Source organism: Caretta caretta, chromosome 1 (genome assembly GCF_965140235.1).
Source record: "Caretta caretta isolate rCarCar2 chromosome 1, rCarCar1.hap1, whole genome shotgun sequence".
Taxonomy (NCBI): Eukaryota; Metazoa; Chordata; order Testudines; family Cheloniidae; genus Caretta; species Caretta caretta.
In genome coordinates, this window is record NC_134206.1 from 48,857,953 (window position 1) to 48,873,456 (window position 15,504).

The following is a 15,504-nucleotide window of genomic DNA, read 5'->3' on the forward strand; positions in this document are numbered from 1 at the left end:
AACCCTTGAGTATTGGACACCTTTGTGGGATGATCTGAGCCTTGGTTTGATCTCTGTCTGTGAGCAAAAAAAGGTTAGCAGAATCTCTCAACTCTTAGCAATGCTGTTTTTTTTCCAGAAGCTGTATCCTGAAATCCTTTGGTCAAATGGCCCCAAGTTTGGTCCATTAACAAAACCCCATGCTCCCATGAGGCACACCAAATTTCAGTTTGCATTCTGAGTGACCATGTAGATTTTAGAGCACTTAGAGTCAAGCTTTAACCAGAAACCTGGTCTTAACCTTAACTGTAGCAGGGCTGTCACCTTGGTATAATAAAAAGGCATGTGATAGAGGAGCTTCACAACTGGTTCTATTATTATTTATTATTATTCTTTTTAACAGATTATGACTCTTTCCCCTTCTGAGGATACAATTCACACGGACTCTCTTTCTACATCATGTGATACAACCTCAGCTGACCCGCATCATTTTAATACAAGAACATCTAGCTTTGAAGTGTCTTTGCCCAACATGAGTAATCACCAGTTGTCTGAGGGGTCTAAGGTGAAGGAGTTTTGAGAACTTTCTGATTATACTTTTCCGTAAATGAACTTTTTTTTAAAAATAGCTTATTTTTAAAATGAGGGGTTTGAATGCAGGGGCAAATATGTTTTCTCTTCCCCTAGTAGTATAGAGTGTTTGTATGTTTTATATATATCTATATATAGGTATATTTTCACACACTCTTGTGTGAGCCAGACACTTCTTTTTTTTTTTTTTAAACATTTGTCTCTTTCTATTTTGGTCTTTTTAAATTAAGTATTTTGCATAGTATGAATGCCACTAACTAATGGCAAGATAAATATATGAGTCTCTGAAGCTGCAATGCTTGAGAAATACTCCTAATGTTCTTAATGCTGATTTTTATAGGATGATATGCTAACTGGGAGTGTGGGTGTATGCATGTATTTGTGAGATTTTTTTGTATGTGGGAACCTATTGTGCAGTTGTGTGCATTGGATTCAATTCTTGCCTTTTGGCATATTATCAGAATGTTAAATGCCTAATTGCAGTATTATGTTAGATTTGCAAAACACTGTTCCATACAGCTGTCTGAAGTGAACCATGCCTGCAGACACAATTCTGTCATTATGAAAGGTTGGTAAAAGATTATCAATGTGTGTGTGTGGTGAGGGGGTGGTTAATTCTCTTTCTTTTTGGTAATACTTTCATAACAGTATATCAGCTGAACCTTACCCTTTCCTCCCTCCCTCCCACAATACAAAAGAAAAGAAAGAACAGGTGATACACATAATCTCAGATTACTCTAATATGTTTGTTGTATAATTAGGACATAATAGGGTTACCAGTCAGGCTGTTGTGGCTGAGTTGGGTACTTTTCACATAACAGGAAAATAAAAGAATGAGGCAAGGCAAGAAAATAAATGAGAGTGTGTTATTGAGTGGGCAGGGGTTGATAACATTTTATTTCAAGTAGCTCTGGTCAAAGAGATTCTGTTGCAGGCTACAATTACTGCCTGCTTGATACCAGTGTTTAAGGGTCCTTTTAATAGTTATTGATCTGTAAATTAAACTCATAGACCACTATTCATGGATGTTATATGCTACTTATATGCCTAATTTAAAAAACAGTATCATGAAAATTCATGTAATGTCCCTATCCTCATACTGACATGTTTGGTACAAAGTTGAATGCATGCGATCTGTAAAGGAGTAGAGAATGAAAACACATGATGAGCTGTTTGTAAAACTGATACACAGATTAGGTTAGTCCCACAACAGGTTTAACATTTATGAAATGCATAACCCAAGTTGATAGGGACCTTTCCACAGACAAGGTGGGTGAGATAGTATCTTTTATTGGACCAACTTCTGTTGGTGAGAGAAAAAAGCTGTTGAGCCACACAGAGCTCTTCCTCATGTCTGGAAAAGAGCTGTGTGTGACTCAAAAGCTTATCTCATCCAGTCTTTCATTACAAAAGCTTTAAACTTGCAGCTAAATAATTTCACGTAGTCTAGTAAAAGCAAAGCTCTACTCCCCCCTGGTTTCTTTATTCCTATATTTCCTACTAGCAGGTTGGCAATGCAGAGGAGGAATTGTTGCTTTTTATATAGTGCCAAAATTTGTACTAGGCACTTCACAGGCAACCATGTCAGTTTTAGACACAATGCAAGGAGTGACAGCAACAAACAATGAGTGTAGATAGGGGAAAGGGAAACCTTTCCAAACCTATGTCTCTTTTTAAAGGTTCTTCTTAAGCATTCCTGTGCCAAAAAGTATCTGCCAATGTATAGTCAGTTTTTCAACCACAGAAGGTAAAGCAAGTACCAAAGATAAGAACTAGATGGTACCATTTTAAACCTGAAAAGAAATTAAGTGACTTTGTCACGTCTTTAAGGGCAAAGATTGCAACAATTAGTAGATTATTAATAGGAATTAGGACTACTGATGGGAAAACCTAAAAGGGAGTCAGATCTATCTATCTCTGGTATTTTCAGAGTGGCTCCTATTACTGTAATATCTAACCCTCTCATATTCTGAAAGCATATTAAAACATAACTAAACCTTTGGAGGTTACTTCTCTTTTACATCCCAGCTTTTTCTTTATATCACTTCCTTTCTTCCTCCTAACTCAGCTAGAGCTTTATCTCTTCTGATAAGAACACTGACATTGCCATAACCAGAACAAACCGATGATCCATGTATCTGATATTCCATATTTCAAAGAGGCTAATGCAGTTGCTAAAACAAAGGAAGGTATAGCATGAATATAGTACTTCTAATTGTGCAGTACTTGACCCCCCTATTATCTCCTATTCCTGCAGTCTAACCAGATAACCTTCATTTCTCTCTTCAACGCCTACACACACACTCCTGTCCCTTCCAATACAAACTGTTTTTTCTCAGAACTCAGGATATCTGGAATCTTTTGTAGGGCTGAGCAAGTGTGGTAATCTATGAAGGGCCAACTGTTTTAAGGAAATTAGTTAGGGAAGTGGATTGGAATGAAGAACTTATAGATTTAAAGGTGGAGGAGGCCTGGAATTACTTCAAGTCAAGGTTGCAGAAACTATCAGAAGCCTGCATCCGAAGAAAGGGGAACAAACTCATAGGCAGGAGTTGTAGACCACCCTGGATGAGCAAGCATCTCAGAGAGGTGATTAAGAAAAAGCAGAAAGCCTACAAGGAGTGGAAGATGGGAGGGATCAGCAAGGAAAGCTACCTTATTGAGGTCAGAACATGTAGGGATAAAGTGAGACAGGCTAAAAGTCAAGTAGAGTTGGACCTTGCAAAGGGAATTAAAACCAATAGTAAAAGGTTCTATAGCCATATAAATAAGAAAACAAAGAAAGAAGAAGTGGGACCGCTAAACACTGAGGATGGAGTGGAGGTTAAGGATAATTTAGGCATGGCCCAATATCTAAACAAATACTTTGCCTCAGTCTTTAATGAGGTGCTTAGGAACAATGGTAGGACGACAAATGGGAATGAGGATATGGAGGTAGATATTACCACATCCGAGGTAGAAGCCAAACTTGAACACCTTAATGGGACTAAATCGGGGGGCCCAGATAATCTTCATCCAAGAATATTAAAGCAACTGGCACATGAAATTGCAAACCCATTAGCAAGAATTTTTAATGAATCTGTAAACTCAGGAGTTGTACTGTATCACTGGAGAATTGCTAACATAGTTCCTATTTTTAAGAAAGGTTAAAAAAAGCGATCCGGGAAACTACAGGCCTGTTAGTTCGACATCTGTAGTATGCAACGTCTTGGAAAAAATGTTGAAGGAGAAAGTAGTTAAGGATATTGAGGTCAGTGGTAATTGGGACAAAATACAACATGGTTTTACAAAAGGTAAATCCTTCTTTAAGAAGGTAACAGATTTTTTTAGACAAAGGAAACACAGTGGATCTCATTTACCTTGATTTCAGTAAGGCATTTGATACGGTTCCACATGGGGAAATATTAGCTAAATTGGAAAGATAGGGATCAATATGAAAATTGAAAGGTGGATAAGGAACTGGTTAAAGGGGAGACTACAATGGGTCATACTCAAAGGTGAACTGGAAGGAGGTTACTAGTGGAGTTCCTCAGGGATCGGTCTGGGACCAATCTTATTTAATCGTTTTATTACTGACCTTGGAACAAAAAGTGGGAGTGTGCTAATAAAGTTTGTGGATGACACGAAGCTGGGAAGTATTGCCACTACAGAGAGGGACCGGGATATCATACAGGAAGATCTGGATGACCTTGTAAACTGGAGTAATAGTAATAAGATGAAATTTAATAGTGAAAAGTGTAAGGTCATGCATTTAGGGATTAATAATAAGAATTTTTGTTATAAACTGGGGACGCATCACTTGGAAGTAACAGAGGAGGAGGAGAAGGACCTCGGAGTATTGGTTGATCACAGGATGATTATGAGCCGCCAATGTGATATGGCCATGAAAAAAGCTAATGCAGTCTTGGGATGCATCAGGCGAGGTATTTCCAGTAGAGATAAGGAGATGTTAGTACTGTTATACAAGGCACTGGTGAGACCTCATCCAGAATATTGTGTGCAGTTCTAGTCTCCCATGTTTAAGGAGGATGAATTCAAACTGGAACAGGTACAGAGAAGGACTACTAGGATGATCCGAGGAATGGAAAATCTGTCTTATGAAAGGAGACTCCATGAGCTTGGCTTGTTTAGCCTAACCAAAAGAAAGCTGAGGGGAGATATGATTGCTCCCTATAAATATATCAGAGGGATAAATACTAGGGAGAGAGAGGAATTATTTAAGCTCAGTACCAATGTGGACACAAGAACAAATGGATATAAACTGGCCATCAGGAAGTTTAGACTTGAAATTAGACGAAGGTTTCTAACCATCAGAGGAGTGAAGTTCTGGAATAGCCTTCCAAGGGGAGCAGTGGAGGCAAAAGACATATCTGGCAGAATAACAAAAAACTAGAGAGAACTGGGGCTGAGCTGAACTTTGTTCAGGTTTAAGAATTGGACAGGAAAGAAAAGCCTCGGGAATATAAGGAGGTTAGATCTGGGATAGGGATCACTCAGAAAGCCAGTTGTGTTCTGAGAGATGGGAAAGGAACACAGGAGGTTTCAAAGTACAAAAAGAGGCTGTTGCATTTCCAAAATGGTGGGCGCACAATCCCTATATTCACTTTTTAAAGTGCTTTGGAGCCTTTCTGAATGAAAGTCATTCTGTAAACATAGGCACAAGACATGCTGATGAAGTTTCTTTAAAAACATCTTGATTAAGGGAATGGATTGTACAAATATATAGTTTCTGATCAAGAGTAATTTAATTTTAGTCTTTTTCATTTTCACTTTATATTTCTCTTGCTTAACAAATATTGTTAAATATACATTTTTTACATATTGGCTTGTCTGCTTATGAGTCAAAATGATACATTTTAAATTTGCTGTTTCCTCTAAAACGTTATTGCTGTCGTTTTGGTTTCTCAGGCCGAAGCTGCACATGAAGAGGAAGATACAACAGTACATGAAGATGACCTTTCTGGGTCTACAAATGAACTCCCAGCAGCATTTGAATGCAGTGATAGCCTTAGCCTGGATATGACAGAGACTGAAGAAAAAGGGGACAGATTGTTGGAGCAGTTTGCTCTTGCCAGGTACTGGTATACTTGGTAGGGTATAAAGTTCTTCCACAACACATACTAAAGATGTAGCCATGTAATTAATTTCTTAATATGTCCTTATAAAGAATATATCCCCACTTGCTATGTTGGCCACAACTGGAATAAAACTCATTGGAATTGAGGACTGTGGAGAGGACAACTCCGAAAAATATGTGTCTTCTCAACCAAATTTATCAACACTTGAAAAACAGGGCAAGACATTCCTCATAGCAGAAATTGTATAAGATTTGTGCATCCATCTGTACAGTTACATTGATCATGTGCATAGTACATTTCACCAAAAAAAACCCAAAAACATATGGCTTGTATGATTAACATTCAAGAGTCAGATCATCCATGAAATCTCACCCCTTGTGTCTCAGGCGATAGGGGGTGCAAGGATGTCATAACTCTCACCTTTTCATTCCTCCAATCCTGTGAGTGCTGTGCGCAGGGATCGTCCCTCAGCATACATTGGAACAACTTGAGGTTCTGGTACATACACACTGCAGCCTTTCTGAGCCATGTCTCCCACAGTTCTGCTACACTTGGGCTGCTCTTCTCTCTCTGCAGCTTCCAGTGGCAGTTTGAAGCTGCAGTGTGGCTTGTGCTGGCCATGCCCCTTTCTCCCGCTTGCCGCCAGATCCTCTGCCTCCATGGCAGCAGATAGTGATAGTTCACTTCACTCCCATCTCTTTTCTTTCACCTTCATTGTTCTGGCAGTTTTTTGAGCAGTTCGAGCATTTTGTTTTGTTTGCTTCAAGCACGATGGTTACAGCCACCTGAAGCCTCCACTCTGGCGGCTCCCTGCTGAGCTCCTCTACCTGTGTCAGGCATGGCAGAGCAGCCATGCAAGCACAGGGCAAAATCCAAGTGATGCTCTATAAGCAAGGCAGCACTTTCAGGCTCAGCAAAAAAGCGAATTTTGTCCAGCCCGTTCCCAATCAGCTGACCCTACCTCTGCTAGGGCACAGGGTACTGAGTTGGGCAGGCCAGTTGGGTTCCCTAGCACCCAAGAAGCTATGACTTCATCATGAAAGAACCCAGCCAGGAGAGACGGAGCAGAACAGACAGAGGCTCTAAGGAGAAGGAGGACTTTATCCATCCTGCCCAAGGGGTAAGTCCAGGGGTAAACAGGAACGATAAGAACCCTACCCCACAAGTCCTGACCTAGGTCTTAGATTCCTTGGAGAGAGATGCCGGACTCATAAATAGCCTCTCACCCTCCCGGTCCAGATCAGGGAACTCCAGTAATGGGACCCCCATCTCCGACCCAGTGGGAGTGGGACTCTGACCGGGAAGACTCTGATAGAAAACTCTAGAAAGCTTTGGGCTCTGTGTAAGGCAAGCTGCAAGAGACTGCGTTCTGGCCATCCCTGGGTAGCCATGCCCACAAAGTGTGCCAATAAGTCAAAAAGTCAAGAAAAGAACAAAAAGGGAAAGAAAAAGTACAAAAAATCCAGAAGACACTCAGCCTCCTCCTCCTCTGCCAAGGAATGAGCGTTTCCAGGCTCTGAATGTGAGCACGATTTGGAGAAAATGCAACAACAAAAAATTTTCTCCCAAGAGGTCTGAGGCCATATGCAAAAAGATTGTGTCTACCACAGATCCAACCTGAAGAGGCTCCTGAGGACAACCCAAAGTAAATACTTCCCTTCAGAATTCTCCCTCAAGGCTACAATTCCCCTGCACTTCGCCTTTGAGGATGCGATTAAAGAGTGAGGAAAACCCGACACGACAAGCACATTAATAGATATGGTCTTATATTTTACAATAAGGATTTTACAAGCTATAGGAGCCAAAAAATTGTGTAGCTGAGGTTCCAGAGTTGGATGCTGCAGTAGCATCCTTAGCAGGAGATATGTTTATTCTGGCTGAAGGGCAATTCTTTCCTAAGGACCCCACAGATAGGAAAGTGGAGACCACTCTTCAAAAGAGACTTCAAGGCATCCTCAGCCCCTCTCAGATCATCTCTCGTATCCACATGGTTTGCAAGAGCTTCACAGTCCTGAGTGGAAGACCTCAGGGCCCTGAAGGTCAGGGATCATCCCAACTTCTGCTCTCTTCTCAAGAAAATCACCCTGGCAACAGCATTTGTGGCTGATGTTTCAATGGATGCAATGAGGTTTTCAGCCAAGACTGTGGCATCCAGCTCAGTGGCCAGGCAACATGTCTGGCTCCATCCTTGGAGGGTAGACACTCTGAGCAAGTCTTGTGTCCCTCCAAGTTCATAGGATCTCTCCTCTTTGGAGAAAAATTAGATAAGACTGTGACAGAAAATATAAGCAGTCCCTCCCTTCTCCATTGAGTACCTTCAGGAGGGAATACAAACATGCCTTCAGATAGCGGCTCTCCTTTCATTCTTCTCCCTCACTGAAGTACCAGAGGAAGCATAGCAGATACACCAAGGGAAAGTCCTGGTGCCAGAGTTCAAGCAGAAAGCCCAGAGGTTGGCCTGCAACCCTCAAAAGCCCATCCTAACAATAAGCAGATATGCCTCAGCCCGGAACAGAATCTAGGAAGCAGAATTTCCTACTTCTCAGAAGAATGGTTTGTATCAACCACAGATAAGTGGTAAAAGAGACAGTAAGTCAGGGATATTCGCTTGAGCTATGAGCTCCTCCCTCCCACCTCCCCATCTCCACCATTCCCATCAAGCACAAATTGATCCATAACTAAATCTCCCATCTCCTAGATGTAGGAGCTATGGAAGTTGCTCCCTCAAAAGAAAAGTTCTTAGGGTTCTACTCTTCATCGTTCAGAAGCATAGAGTTCATACTCTACAGGCTTCTTCATTGTTCAGAAGCATACTGGAGGAGTCAGAGCCATTCTAAAAAATATCAAAAGGCTCAACAAATGGATGACAAAAACAAAATTCCTGATGGAGACCCTAGTTTCTGTGGTGACATCCCCGTGTCATGGGGATTTCCCAACTTCGTAGATCTGGTGGACAAATGTCTTCGTATCCCCATCCACCTGTGCCACCACAGACTTCTGAGATTTGCTTATGGCACAAAGCAATACCAGTAACTAACCCTCCCATTCAGTCTCTCATCATCCCTAAAGGTCTTTACGAAGATGCTGGTGGTCAGAGCCAGGCTCAGGTCACAAGGGACTCATCTATACCCCTGTCTGGATGATATTCTAATGAGAAATCTGACCCAACCTACAGCATGTGATGCAAACTCTGGACCTCCTGCAAGCCCACAACTTTGTAACAGACATCAAGAAAAGTTCCTTGATCCCATCGGTAAGGATACTCACCTGGGAGTGGACAGAGACAGCTCAGTGGCAAAGATCTACCAATCACTCAGCAGGTTCCAGAAGATCCAGGAACTCATCTCTGTCCTGCACAAGTGCACCAAATGAACCATAGCTCAGTGCTTCCATCTACTGAACCTCCTGGTATCATGCACAGGGGTCACTCAGGTGGCCACAAGGCCTGCTATATGCATTCCCGCCCTTTCCTGGTAGGGAAAGTAATCCAAAAGATAAAATGGTGAATAAGTGAAGGTGATTGTAATAGCTCCGAACTGGCTAAGGAGATTCTGCAATCTGATAGAGCTGAAACTGGAATCAACATGACAGCTGCCACCCAGACTGGACATTCTTTTCCAAGGCCCTTTTCTCCAACCAGACCATCTTCAATTGTCGGCCTGCACTGTTGCTGGAAGGAAAGCATAAACCATACTAGGCCTATCTTCCAAGTTGATCAGGATTTTATTTGCGTCCAGGAGAGTTTCCACAATAAAAGTCTATTCTTCCATCTGGACCAAGTTCAACCTTTGGTGCCAAGAGAGCAATGCTAATTCAAGAGATCCTTGAAATCTTGAAGAAAGTCTAGGATTAGTTAAAAAGTGTGGATAAAGATCGTCAGCCCAGCAGCATAGTACACTAAGTATTAGCCATTAGTAGAGTTCTAATTGCAGGATCCTCTGGCTTTTTGGCACAGAATCCCCAGATAGCTAGATTTCTCAGAGCAGTCAGGCTTTCAGGAGAGCACAGGGACTGTTTTCTCCATGTACATGCACCATTCCCCAGGGGGAATGTCCAGGAGACAGTATTTTAGCACCTCCTAAAGTAGGGGTAGCTCATTCCCCTATTGCACCATGTTGTTCCAGGAAGAATTCTTCCTCCCTGAGATAGAATTCTTCTGAGAGCTCCCCTTGGGACAATGCATCTCCACCCTCCACCTGACACAGCAGGAAAACCCTTTCAAAACTTACTACACATGTACACAGTGCAGTTTTCCATGGGTCATACTCAAGTTATGTCAAAACCAATTTCCCCTGAAAGCAAAAGGTCCTTCTCCTCAATTGGGTCTATTTCTCTGCCAAATTCTCACTTTCTTCCTCCAACCTTATGAACCGTAAAGCTACTCAGAACATATTTGTGGAGGGTGGGGCAAGGGGGAGAACAATGAGGAAAGTATGTTTATTTTTACTCTCTTGCTACTCAAAAACAGCTATACAATATTTGATCAAACTTTCCAAAATGTTAACTTTTGAGCAGAAACCAAGTATGGAAAATATCAGCCCAGTAGGTGATAATTTCAGAAAGTTCTGTGCAACTGAAAATAAGGATTTTGTAACCTTAATTATATAGAGAGACCAGCTTTAATATATTGTAGATAATTGTGCATATGTTACTAAGACAACATTTTCTTATACCAGTAGTGTGTATTGCAGATGCTTAAGCTCAACCTTTTGAATGTATTCAATACACAAAAAGAAAAAGAAAGTTAAAATTAAAGTAAATAAAAATTAATAATTGAAAAATACTTAACTTTTTTCCCTTAAAAATATGTTTTACAATTATGGGTGGGCATTCTGATTTAGAGGTATTGAGTTATACTCTCACATCTCGCCAGTCTCAAGCAGTAATTACCAAGATTCTAGTTACGATAGGAAGATAGTGGTATTTAGTATGTAGTGGTATGCAGTGGTATTTAGATTACATCAGTTTATTGCAGCATGCTAAGACAATAAGCATCTTATCTACAGCATCTTTTGGATGTATTTGCATTATAGAGTGAGATGGTTTATTTTTCTCTTCTCCTCTAGTTTTGGTGAAGGTGACAGAAATGCCTCCCCTCCTCCTTCACCGTTCTTTTCTGCCATCCTTGCTGCATTTCAGCCCACTGCATGTGATGATGCAGAAGAAGCCTGGCGTAGTCATATCAACCAGCTCATGTGCGATTCTGATGGGTCCTGCGCAGTTTATACATTTCATGTGTTCTCCTCTCTGTTTAAGGTAAGAGAATAGATCTGGAACTCTAAAACAATACCTTTAGGTGAGCACATAGACACACACACACCCCTCCATACATTCTTAAATAGTAGTAGTAATGAATTACTTATTATGTTGTCAGGTTTCAGAGTGGTAGCTGTGTTAGTCTGTATCAGCAAAAAGAACAAGGAGTACTTGTGGCACCTTGGAGACTAACAAATTTATTTGAGCATAAGCTTTTGTGGGCTAAAGCCCACTTCATCAGATGCATGCAGTGGAAAATACAGTAGGAAGATATGTATATATACAGAGAATATGAAAAAATGGTGGTTGCCATACCAACTCTAACGAGACTAATCGATTAAGGTGGGCTATTAAGCCCAGCAGGAGAAAAAAAACTTTTGTAGTGATAATCAGGATGGCCCATTTCAAACAGTTGACAAGAAGGTATGAGTAACCATAGGGGGAAAATTAGCATGGAGAAATAGTTTTCAGTTTGTGTAATGACTCATCCACTCCCAGTCTTTATTCAAGCCTAATTTAATGGTGTACAGTTTGCAAATTAATTCCAGTTCTGCAGTTTCTCATTGGAGTCTGTTTTCGAAGTTTTTTTTGTTGAATAATTGTGACTTTTAGGTCTGTAATTGAGTGTCCAGGGAGGTTGAAATGTTCTCCTACTGGTTTTTGAATGTTCTAATTCTTGACATCTGATTTTGTATCCATTTATTATTTTGCTACAAAGATAGCTAGGAGTGCTGGTAGCGTAGAGCCTGTGGAGAGAGTCTACATAGCCAGACAATCCTGCTGTCAGGGTGCCAATGCCTGAGATGGATGGCATTGTGTTCTGCAGAACAGCCTCAGGAACAATTCTGACATCATAATCAAAAAGGCTGACAAAGGAGGTGCTGTCCTCATCATGAATAGGTCGGAATATGAACGAGAGGCTGCTAGGCAGCTCTCTAACACCACATTCTACAGGCCATTATCCTCTGATCCCACTGAGGGTTACCAAAAGAAACTACACCATCTGCTCAAGAAACTCCCTGAAAAAGCACAAGAACAAATCTGCATAGACACACCCCTAGAACCCTGACCAGGGGTATTCTATCTGCTACCCAAGATCCATAAACCTGGAAATCCTGGAAGCCCCATCATCTCAGGCATTTGGCACCCTGACAGCAGCATTGTCTGGCTATGTAGGCTCTCTCCTGAGGCCCTACGCTACCAGCACTCCTAGCTATCTTTGAGACACCACTGACTTCCTGAGGAAACTACAATCCATTGATGATCTTCCAGAAAACACCATCCTGGCCACTATGGATGTAGAAGCCCTCTACACCAACATTCCACACAAAGATGGACTACAAGCTGTCAGGAACAGTATCCCCAATAATGTCACGGCAAACCTGGTGGCTGAACTTGGTGACTTTGTCCTCACCCATAACTATTTCACAATTAGAAAAGGAGTACTTGTGGCACCTTAGAGACTAACCAATTTATTTGTGCATAAGCTTTCGTGAGCTACAGCTCACTTCATCAGATGTATACTGTGGAAAGTGTAGAAGATCTTTTTATACACACAAAGCATGAAAAAATACCTCCCCCCACCCCACTCTCCTGCTGGTAATAGCTTATCTAAAGTGATCACTCTCCTTACAATGTGTATGATGATCAAGTTGGGCCATTTCCAGCACAAATCCAGGTTTTCTCCCCCCCCCCGCCCCCCCCACCACAAACCCACTCTCCTGTTGGTAATAGCTTATCTAAACTGATCACTCTCCTTACAATGTGTATGATAATTAAGGTGGGCCATTTCCAGCACAGATCCAGGGTTTAACAAGAACGTCTGGGGGGGTGGGGGGTAGGAAAAAACAAGGGGAAATAGGTTACCTTGCATAATGACTTAGCCACTCCCAGTCTCTATTCAAGCCTAAGTTAATTGTATCCAATTTGCAAATGAATTCCAATTCAACAGTCTCTTGCTGGAGTCTGGTTTTGAAGTTTTTTTCTTGTAATATCGCAACTTTCATGTCTGTAATCGCGTGACCAGAGGGATTGAAGTGTTCTCCGACTGGTTTATGAATGTTATAATTCTTGACATCTGATTTGTGTCCATTTATTCTTTTACGTAGAGACTGTCCAGTTTGACCAATGTACATGGCAGATGGGCATTGCTGGCACATGATGGCATATATCACATTGGTGGATGTGCAGGTGAACGAGCCTCTGACAGATAGGAAACTACAATCCATCGGTGATCTTTCTGATACCACCATCCTGGCCACTATGGATGTAGAAGCCCTCTACAGCAACATTCCACACAAAGATGGACTACAAGCCATCAAGAACACTATCCCCGATAATGTCACGGCTAACCTGGTGGCTGAACTTTGTGACTTTGTCCTTACCCATAACTATTTTACATTTGGGGACAATGTATACCTTCAAATCAGCGGCACTGCTATGGGTACCCGCATGGCCCCACAGTATGCCAACATTTTTATGGCTGACTTAGAACAACGCTTCCTCGGCTCTCGTCCCCTAATGCTCCTACTCTACTTGCGCTACATTGATGACATCTTCATCATCCGGACCCATAGAAAAGAAGTCCTTGAGGAATTCCACCATGATTTCAACAATTTCCATCCCACCATCAACCTCAGCCTGGACCAGTCCACACAAGAGATCCACTTCCTGGACACTACAGTGCTAATAAACGATGGTCACATAAACACCACCCTATACCGGAAACCTACTGACCGCTATTCCTACCTACATGCCTCCAGCTTTCACCCTGACCACACCACACGATCCATTGTCTACAGCCAAGCTTTGCGATACAACCGCATTTGCTCCAACCCCTCAGACAGAGACAAACACCTACAAGATCTCTATCAAGTGGTCTTACAACTACAGTACCCATCTGCTGAAGTGAAGAAACAGATTGACAGAACTAGAAGAGTACCCAGAAGTTACCTAATACAGGACAGGCCCAACAAAGGAAATAACAGAATGCTACTAACCGTCACCTTCAGCCCCCAACTAAAACCTCTCCAGTGCATCATCAAGGATCTACAACCTACCCTGAAGGACGAGCCATCACTCTCACAAGACTTGGGAGACAGCCAGTCCTTGCCTACAGACAGCCCCCCAACCTGAAGCAAATACTCACCAGCAACCACACACCACACAACAAAAACACTAACCCAGGAACTTATCCTTGCAACAAAGCCCGTTGCCAACTGTGTCCACATATCTATTCAGGGGACACCATCATAGGGCCTAATCACATCAGCCACACTATCAGAGGCTCGTTAACCTGCACATCTACCAATGTGATATATACCATCATGTGCCAGCAATGCCCCTCTGCCATGTACATTGGCCAAACCGGACAGTCTCTACATAAAAGAATAAATGGACGCAAATCAGACGTCAAGAATTATAACATTCAAAAACCAGTCGGAGAACACTTCAATCTCTCTGGTCACTCGATTACAGACCTAAAAGTCGCAATTCTTCAACAAAAAAATTTCGAAAACAGACTCCAACGAGAGACTGATGAATCGGAATTAATTTGCAAACTGGACACCATTAACTTAGGCTTGAATAAAGACAGGGAGTGGATGTGTCATAACACAAAGTAAAACTATTTCCCCATGTTTATTTCCCACCCCCCTACTGTTCCTCACACGTTCTTGTCAACTGCTGGAAATGGCCCACCTTGATTATCACTACAAAAGCTTTTTTTTCTCTCCTGCTGGTAATAGGTCACCTTACCTGATCACTCTCGTTATAGTGTGTATGGTAACACCCATTGTTTCATGTTTTCTGTGTATATAAAATCACCCCACTGTATTTTCCACTGCATGCATCCGATGAAGTGAGCTGTAGCTCATGAAAGCTTATGCTCAAATAAATTTGTTAGTTTCTAAGGTGCCACAAGTACTCCTTTTCTTTTTGAGACTGAGAGGTTACTGCAAAACCTTAAACCACATATCAGTAATTCTTACAAAGTGACTTTTGGTTCCATATTTCTTAACATGTTCTTCTAGAGGTGAGAGAGTTGAAATGGACCAGTTGTCCCCATCCGTGCATGAATTCTTGAGCATAGCTGCAGAAACAGTGATAGCTGATATTTGTTACACATGTAGTCAAAGGAAGCCAGTCTATCATTTTGTATGAGGTCTTTTTAATTTTTGTTAGTTCTTTTTTTCTATCCAAATTGTCTTAAACATGGAGTTGGCCTTGATACTGAGAAGTGGGTTATTGCCTAGTGGTATGAGAGGAGAATTAGTAAGATTGGATGCTTTAATCATCTTAACATGTTGCAGGATGCTCCATGTAGATACAAAGAATGGATTTTTCCTTAAGGGTATGGCTAGCCTCTTAAGATATATAAAAGTAAAGCAGGAACTGAACGGTATACCTGAACTTTTTTCTATCTCAGACCAGGCCGATGTGTATACAGAGCCACTAGAGTAGAACCACCTTACAATAAGACACAGTTGGAATGCTGGATAATATCAATACAAATCTGGCAACCCCATGTAACCTCCAGTTGTCCAAGATTTTTCAGGAGTCTGTTGTGACAAGTGAGGCTGTTTTATATCCCATGTAAATT

General features: G+C 41.6%; 1 protein-coding gene across 8 annotated transcripts in view; it reads left to right on the forward strand.

Annotated features, from left to right (window-relative positions):
• Nucleotides 1-15,504, forward strand: part of FRY (FRY microtubule binding protein) — a 375,793-nt gene that overhangs the window by 337,758 nt on the left and 22,531 nt on the right. For all 8 annotated transcript variants that reach the window (XM_048847137.2, XM_048847131.2, XM_048847143.2 and 5 more), the window contains 3 exons: nucleotides 383-544; nucleotides 5,479-5,645; nucleotides 10,715-10,904. In XM_048847137.2, the coding sequence (XP_048703094.1) occupies nucleotides 383-544; nucleotides 5,479-5,645; nucleotides 10,715-10,904 (519 nt within the window). The remainder of the gene's footprint in view (nucleotides 1-382; nucleotides 545-5,478; nucleotides 5,646-10,714; nucleotides 10,905-15,504) is intronic.